At 42.4% G+C, this 8710-nt stretch overlaps 1 protein-coding gene across 1 annotated transcript; it reads right to left on the bottom strand.

The window, feature by feature from the left end:
- Positions 1-3572: 3572 nt before the first annotated feature.
- LOC104946899 (zinc finger protein 345) lies at positions 3573-8160 on the bottom strand. The gene is made up of 2 exons (XM_010772804.1): positions 7037-8160; positions 3573-6614 (listed from the first exon to the last, which is right to left on the bottom strand). Exons 1-2 carry the CDS (start codon positions 7707-7709, stop codon positions 5689-5691), a joined length of 1599 nt encoding a protein of 532 aa, XP_010771106.1. The 5' UTR covers positions 7710-8160; the 3' UTR covers positions 3573-5688.
- Positions 8161-8710: the final 550 nt, after the last annotated feature.

Below are 8710 nucleotides of genomic sequence, written 5' to 3'. Positions count from 1 at the left end.
AGCAGCTGTGGTTTCAGATAGAGGGTGAAAAGTTCCTAAGACTGTCTGAAAACCTAATTTCAGTCATATGTTAAGCTTATGCCTGGGAAAAGTCAATCACACGACGTAACAATAAAAAATGTGAAAATGTTGGGGTCACAGGGACAAGGGGTGAGAGTGAGGAAGAGACTAAAGAAAGTGAGAGAAAACAAAAGAGAGAGTTGAGTCACTTCCTCTCCAAAAAAGTGAGTGTTTACCTTCAGTCGCTGAGGAAATGACTGCATGGGCCTGCAGAGAGTTCACAGGCCGCTCTCACATTTCTCTCCACCTCCGCCACTAGCCATCACTGCATCATCCGCTGCCAAGGAACACACACACACACACACACACACACACACACACACACACACACACACACACACACCGCAAAATACATTGTAGGTCACACATAAACCCTCCCGGTGGATTATTATTAGTGCAATTGAAATGACTTCCCTTCTGAAAACTGAAACCTTTTAATGTCAGTAATTGCAGCAGAGATTGATGACAAACAGAAAAGAGAAATAAGCATCTGAATTACACACCATAAAAAACAGCTGCTTACAGAGAGAAGGAACTCTGTGAGGTCGATAGTGTAAGTATTACCAGCACAATGTAATAACACTTCATTACGAGTCAAAATTAAAAGTGCAGAAAAAAGATCATCAAGATGTTTTCATGGTGTCAAAGTCAAAATAAAAGTACTTACCGTACATCTGATGGTCCCTGAATAAGCATTTTTAGATATTGTTGAAGTTAACAACTGTATTCATATGCAGTAGTTTTAAAATAATTATATCCCTCTCAATTTCAGTAGAGAACTAATTCAGAATTGCAATGTACTAGAAGTTTATTTAAAGATGGCGGTTTTTTTTTTTTTTACATCTGCCACTCGCTATGAGCATAATAGCCATTAGATACTGCAGTTGGAAATATTAAATATATGGAGTCTTAGCGTGAGACCTGTTTTGCAGCAGGGAAGATCATTTCTTTTTGCAGTATTTTCTGTGAGATTTCAATTGCTCTCTATCTGTTGTGACTTGTTTAGATGCTTCTCCCTCACTAACCAACGTGTGGTTTTTTCTCATGAATCGCAAGCTCTGCAAGGTGTGAACTTCCACTGATGCGTTTAGGGAAATATGTTTATAGGCTCTCTGCAGCACTTGCTTCAACTTGATGTCACAACTCCCATTTGTGATCAGTTTTGTTAGGACAAGTAAGTCTCCTTGTGGTATAACCGGCAAGAGAGAAAGCCTTTGAGCTCCATACTGTTTCTGAAATAGTCTTTGATAATCCATGATATGGCGTTTCATCACGGCAGTATTTAGCTTAGACAGTAGCTGGGTCCCGCATGAGCTCAGCCCCCTCCTTTTTTATTTGTTATCAATTTTTCAGCACTTTTGAAACAGGAAGTGAAACAGAGTTATATGAGCATAGAGGGATATGAGGCATGGCTAGAATGGGTGATCTGTTTGGTATTTTGAGCAAAACACTTAATAGACATGTTTTTTATGAGACCTTTGCTATTGCCTAAAAATAGCATGATAGGTGCACTTTAAATGGTCTGCAAATGACTGGGCTCTGGTTTCAGACAGAGGGTGAAAAGAGGAGCTGCAGCACAGGCAGTATGAGAAAAATAAAGAGCTTTTTGAACATTAAAGCATGTAGAGGCAGAAAATACAAATATGAACCTGAAAATGAGCATAATGTGTTATATTTAAAGATAATCCATATGTAGGTAACAGCAACTCTGATGTACAGTGGGGCAAAAAAGTATTTAGTCAGCCACCAATTGTGCAAGTTCTGCCACTTAAAAAAATGAGAGGCCTGTAATTTTAATCCTAGGTATACCTCAAATATGAGAGATAAAATTAGAAAAAAAATTCCAGAAAATCACATTGTCTGTTTTTTAATAGTTTATTTGCAAATTATGATGGAAAATAAATATTTGGTCAACAACAAAAGTTCATCTCAATACTTTGTTATACACCCTTTGTTGGCAATGACAGAGGTCAAACGTTTTCTGTAAGTCTTCACAAGGTTTTCACACACTGTTGCTGGTATTTTGGCCCATCCTTTCCTTTACACGGATCAGTCGTCCTGGTCCCTTTGCAGAAAAACAGCCCCAAAGCATGATGTTTCCACCCCCATGTTTCACAGTAGGTATGGTGTTCTTTGGATGCAACTCAGCATTCTTTCTCCTCCAAACACGTCTAGTTGAGTTTTTACCAAAAACTCTAGCAAACTTCAGACGGGCCTGGACATGTACTGGCTTGAGCAGGGGGACACGTCCGGCACTGCAGGATTTGAGTCCCTGGCGGCGTAGTGTGTTACTGATGGTAGCCTTTGTTACTTTGGTCCCAGCTCTCTGCAGGTCATTGACTAGGTCCCCCCGTGTGGTTCTGGGATTTTTGCTCACCGTTCTTGTGATCATTTTGACCCCACGGGGTGAGATCTTGCGTGGAGCCCCAGATCGAGGGAGATTATCAGTGGTCTTGTATGTCTTCCATTTTCTAATAATTGCTCCCACAGTTGATTTCTTCACACCAAGCTGCTTACCTATTGCAGATTCAGTCTTCCCAGCCTGGTGCAGGTCTACAATTTTGTTTCTGGTGTCCTTTGACAGCTCTTTGGTCTTGGCCATAGTGGAGTTTGGAGTGTGACTGTTTGAGGTTGTGGACAGGTGTCTTTCATACTGATAACGAGTTCAAACAGGTGCCATTAATACAGTTAACAAGTGGAGGACAGAGGAGGCTCTTAAAGAAGAAGTTACAGGTCTGTGAGAGCCAGAAATCTTGTTTGTTTGTAGGTGACCAAATACTTATTTTCCACCATAATTTGCAAATAAATTCTTTAAAAATCAGACAATGTGATTTTCTGGATTTGTTTTTCTCCTTCTGTCTCTCATAGTTGAGGTATACCTAGGATGAAAGTTACAGGCCTCTCTCATCCTTTTAAGTGGGAGAACTTGCACAATTGGTGGCTGACTAAACACTTTTTTGCCCCACTGTATATATCAAATCAATCAGACTATCAACATGTAATACAGCAGCTTTTCTCCCCCTACAAGGCTCACTTTTAGAATAGTTTTGTCTCATATTAAATTACTTGATTACACAAGCATTATTACAATCACATGAGATTGTTTAAAACAACACTGGGAAGGGTGCATTAGCAAAAAACTGAGAGAAAAAAAGGTTTAACTACAGTTTCCTGTAATCATACAAGAGCCACCTTAAATAGCATAATAGTATAAACACAGCTGCCATTACTCAGCATCTGGAGAAGGGAAGGGTATTATTTGAGACCGGCCTTTGGGCGTGTCGACAGCACCTACACAATCTGTTTGGCACAGCTTCAGAAAACTCTCCTTCGGGGTTAACGCGGTTCTCCTGTCACGATACGAAGGGAGTGAGACTGAAGTCATAACGCTAGGATAAACTAAAATTAGGAATCACTCTTGGCTTTATCAAGTTTCAGCAAGTTGCCGCATCCTCGAGGAAATTGATAAATTCATTTAGTTTTTGAATAAACAGCCACAGAAAGACAAGAAGTAGAAACAAGGCCCTTTAATATAATAACATTTACAGCAGGAAACGGGATGAATGGGATGAGGGGGATATATGTTCAACACAGATGCATTAAAAAATATGTTTTCACATTTAATACTGACTTTTTAAGGAAGAATGTAATTACAGTTCAAACCTACATGCAAAGGCCCCCTTTTGTTTGTAATACAAAAAACAATAAATATGATTATCTGGGGTCAAGTCTACCGTGGCAAATCTTTTTCTGGCTATACAGTAATATATTTAACATTTTGAGTGCCTTTAAAAATACCGTAAATGTACATAGAATCGTTACATGGAGATTGTTATAGTAGTATACAAGGTAAAAGACACCAGAGGCCTACGTTTAAAGGCTGAGAAGATTAATGCTCTGCTGTAAACCCTGATGCAACCGTCGTGTCGCAACAGGAAGAACATCAGGAAGAATGAGATTACAAGTTATTACACAGCAGCATGTTAGCCTCTTTTTAAAGCACATACTCTTTCGTTTTTTTCCCCGCGCACATACACTTTTCAATAAATGTTAACCCTCATTAATCCAGATAAAATGGCTAAGACTACATTCTTATGTACAGAAACAGCCGGAAGGCATTAGACGCTAGCGGAAGAACCGATATGCACATGCAAGCACCTCAATCTGTCCGCTAGTGATCGCTAGTGACTGGCCGGTTACAGAAATGCAAGTCCAGAAAAGGTTAAGGCTCTCCGGACAAAACAGTAGCAGCTTGAAAAAAAGAAAGGGGAATGCTAACATATGGTCCATAAGAGAGAAATTAGAGTCAAAGCTGGAGAGAATGAGAGAAAGTCTAAGCTGTTGATCTGGGTGCTCTGGAAATGATTGAATAAATGTCGGATGTCTTCAGATATTCTTCACACTTCAGCTTCACTTACCACATTATGATTGTGTCACTGATAGGAGCTCTGCAGAGGTGAGAGGTAAAGATTAGGACTGGTTCAGGATTCATTAAGACACAAACACAAGAGAGCAAAGGTAGTTATATTTAAATAGCTTTAAAGCTAACGGATGGTTTCATTTGGGTAGCGCGAGAGAGGACACGCTACCTTTTTGAATTGAATTAATCCATTATTAATGCTATTTTTGTAGTCATTCAATATTATTGTGTCTGCATATAGCAGCAAACGTATCTTTTACAACAATTATAGCTATTTTAATCCCAACTTGGTGAAAATACCAGAGAACTATAGTTCAATATTTGTTGTATTTTTTAACGGCCATTATGCACTTTTGAAAAGACAGTGCTGAAATATCTACAAACAGGATAAGCAGTGCAACAAAGATAAAAACAGAGGTAGTAAAACATTTCTATCCTGATAGGAGACAGATATTCTCTAAGGGTTAAAATTGCCACCATTTAAAAAGTTGTTTTCCTGCTCTTTAAAGACGCAATTATGTGAAACATATTGACATTGTTTTGTTCATACACCTCTTACATTATTTAAAAGCACAAGCAACCGTAACCAAAAATACTGTAAAGTTTGGTTTGATCAACGATGACAAGCAACATAATGCAAACGGTCTGAAGTCCTGCATGTTGTCCACACGAGACATGAACCAGTCGCATGGATCCATTTCAACTAGTGTGCCTAATCAGTAGCCGAGGGACAATTCAACAGCTATCCAGTCTCTAATCTGCGAAACTATAAAAAAACTCAGGCCCAGAGTGGTAACTTAACTCTTGTCCTGACTTAAATCTTGAACAGCAGTTGATGGTTGACTGAGTGTTCAAGGCCCTTTTATTTTAAATAAGAAAACAGCTCTTGTACACTTCAGCTATCAATTTCCTAAATGATTGCAGGAGAAGTTAGCAAACCTGCCTCTCCCTGTGCTGCTGCTTGATGAATGTCCCGACAAATATAGTTGTTGTTGAAGAATGTACCGTGGGATATTTTAAAACGTTATATAATTACATCTAAGAGTATGGAAACACCAGATATAAACGAGGCTCCAAGGCTTGGGTTATACGTAGCCTCACACTTATCCATCGTGTTTACAAACCACACAAACACCTTGTTCCATGTCCACGGAGAAGGTTACATAGGTAAAATGCCAGCAGACAGTTATTCCTATATTTATAAGCTCCTACACACAATCCACCACCGAGCTGTCTTCCTCGTCAGCTCCCCAGTCCTCGAACCTCATCTGAGGGGACGGCGCTGCCGGGTGGAGGTTGTTAATGTCGTCCAGAACGTCTTGCTCCGCTTCGTCCACGGGAACAATCCCCAAGTGACCGCCCTCCTCCCGGTGCGTGCGGATGTGTTTGCGTAGCGCCGCGGGCTCCTTGAAGCTGCGGTTGCAGAAGGGGCAGCAGCAGGGCCGCTCCCCGGTGTGGATCAGCTGGTGGTGCTTCAGGTGCTGCAGGCGGCTCAGGCGCTTCCCACAGATGGCACAAACGTACGGTTTTTCCCCGGTGTGCGTGCGCCTGTGTTTGCGCAAACCGTCCAAGTGGCGGAAGCAGTTCCCACACTCTGAGCAAGAGTATGGTTTCTCACCCGTGTGAATACGAAGGTGGGTTTTAAGCGCCCCTGACTCGCGGAAGCGGCGGCCGCACACTGCACACGGGTAAGGCTTCTCTCCAGTGTGGATGCGGATGTGCTTCTTCAGGCTGGAGATCAGACGGAAAGTCTTCCCACACTCCAGACAGTGGTGAGGCCGGTCTAAAGAGGGCTCCACTGGGGTGTCAGAGGCTGAAGGTCCAGCAGAGTCGTCTGCTCTGCCCGGTGAGACGCCGTCTACTCTCCCGGCTCCAGGAGTCCTAGCCAACTGTTTCTGTCCATCAAGTCCTCCCTGCTGCAAGTCACTGCCACATTCTCGCACAGGTCTTTGGTGACGCAGTGGATGAGTAAAGGAACGCTGGGAACCCTCTTCCCCAACTTGAACGTAGCCAAGATCGCTCTCCCCGACCCTGTTGTCCTTCCTACCGGGCTGACCGGAGCCTGAACCGGGCAACTGCTCCTCTTTAATCTCAAAACTGGAAGCTCCACCTTGTGCCTGAGTCTGCCTCTCATCTGAAAGACAAATTCAAACATGCAGAGATAGTTAATGTGAAAGGAATACTATATTAAAACACAACTATGAATCCATATGTCCATTTAAAATAACTCCTTGATTTACTTGCTCTCACAATCAAAGACAAAGGACACCGTAAAAAATTAAACAGAATAGAGTTTAATGGATTATTAAATTAATCAATGAGTCAACCAGAAAAAAAGCATGTGCCTTCCTTGTTGATTATTGTCATTTGCAATGCAAAATAGAAGACCTGAGGTCTAAGTCTTTCAAATGTGGAGATGTACAGCTTTTCTCTGGTTTATTTAATATTAAACTTCATCTTTGGGAGTGACAACACAAAGTAAACATCTGATTAAGCCATAATGGAAATAACAGCTAGTTTTAGCCCTAATACACACAGTTCAAATTGCATATTTACCTGGTCTATCGGAGCACATATGCGATGTGTTGGAGGTAAAGGTGTCCAGCGCGTGGTTGGTCACAGAGCCGTCGGGCTGGATAGAGAGCTGGCACATTTTGTAGTCATCTCTTGTATCAAACCCGTGAAGGGAGTCATCCACTGACCCACCGAGACCCAAGTCCACCCCGGCTCCGTTCACATTCCGGCCGCCCTGGTGATCCCGGTCCAACCCTGAGGCCATTGAAGCCATGGAGGAGAGAGACGGGGCGAACACGGACTGCCCGATGGACGGAGAGCCGGTGTAGGAGATCTGCAGCTGGTCTATGTGCTTCTGAGCGCTGCACAGACACTCCTGTAAAGTCTTCAGCTCCCTTTCAGACACCTCCAGACGCACCTTGAGTCTCTCATTCTCCTGTTCCTTGTGCAGCAGCTCTTGCTGGGTCTCGTTGAGCATCAGCACCACTTCCCCCAGTAGAGTGTCCACTGCAGCGGACATGGCGGTCTGGATGGTCGGGGCGAGTCGGGTCTTCAGCGACGTGACGGTCACGCCGCCCTGCGAGGCTCCTTTCCGGTCATAACAGGACTCGACCCCGGTCCTGTCTATTAAGCTCTGTTTACGATTTCCATTTCCGCTATTAGAGGGAGTGGAGACCATGCCAGCAGCAGCATAGCCTGTCCTCCGGGCAGTCATGATTTTAAAGTTAGCTTTAATGCAGTTTTCTAGCGTTTACAGGCTATGCTAACGTCTGATGAGCTATTAAAACAGTCTAAAATTACGACCAACTGGAATAATCCTGCAAGTGTGGTATATTAAAACAACGAACCGCTATTACATCTGCCCAAGTTATGTTTATCTGGCTTGGCTGACAAAAACAATGAACTCTTCGCAGGGCCCCGGTACCGCTAGCTCACATTAGCCTGCTAGCTTTAAAGCTAAAAACGCGAGTCGGTAAAAACGTCCTCTTGCAAACACCGTGACTCTGCAGGAGGAAAGAGTCGACGGTCTTTACCGGCGTTATTCAAGTCCGTAGATTATTGTTCAGTGATACCATGGTCCCAAGCAGCAACTCACCCATCTCCTGCCTCAGCCAGCGGAACTGCTCTGTGCTGACTCTGAGGCCCGTCGCACAGGGATGGCATCAGAGTAGCCTGTGTTCACTGTGCCCTGAGTGTTGACTTGAAGGGAGTTTCATCCTTTCAGCAGAGCATTATAAATAAGCCATAGTGCTCCTTTCTAAATGTAATATCCGTTTGCTTGCAAAGCATTTCGTATTTCTATTACATCTTGCATATTAGAAACATATTTTCCTTATATAATTGTTGCATTGAAAATGTATGTATAGACAATACAATTTGTAAACCCTACATTCAGACTCTTCTTTTCTGCTTTTCATCTAAAAGGTCAAATATAATTCTGTTGACACAGTGGTAAATATAATTTACATTATACAATAATACCATAGCTTAAGTTACCCTGCAGTATAAGACATTTAAATATGCTCCACTTTCAACAGTTGCATAATTAAAGCCATGTACACAATGTTGCATCAATAATTAGTACACATTAACAAAGATCATGCATTTCCAAACTACGCGATTCGATCAGCCAAATTAGTACTTTTCTTTATTCATTCGTATTTAGTTCAATCAGATTCACAAGTTTACCAAAGGGGTGGCAAAATGACATCAAGA

The sequence above is a fragment of the Notothenia coriiceps genome, unplaced genomic scaffold (assembly GCF_000735185.1).
Source record: "Notothenia coriiceps isolate Sejong01 unplaced genomic scaffold, NC01 NC01_scaffold00011614, whole genome shotgun sequence".
Taxonomy (NCBI): domain Eukaryota; kingdom Metazoa; phylum Chordata; class Actinopteri; order Perciformes; family Nototheniidae; genus Notothenia; species Notothenia coriiceps.
This window is presented reverse-complemented; position numbering and strand designations above follow the sequence as displayed.

Excerpts from the sequence above, each read along its gene's own strand:
- LOC104946899 (XM_010772804.1), bottom strand. The coding sequence starts at position 7,709 with ATGACTGCCCGGAGGACAGGCTATGCTGCTGCTGGCATGGTCTCCACT. Across the intron at positions 6,615-7,036 it reads TATGTGCTCCGATAGACCAG|ATGAGAGGCAGACTCAGGCA; the intron begins GTAAATATGCAA and ends TTTGTCTTTCAG.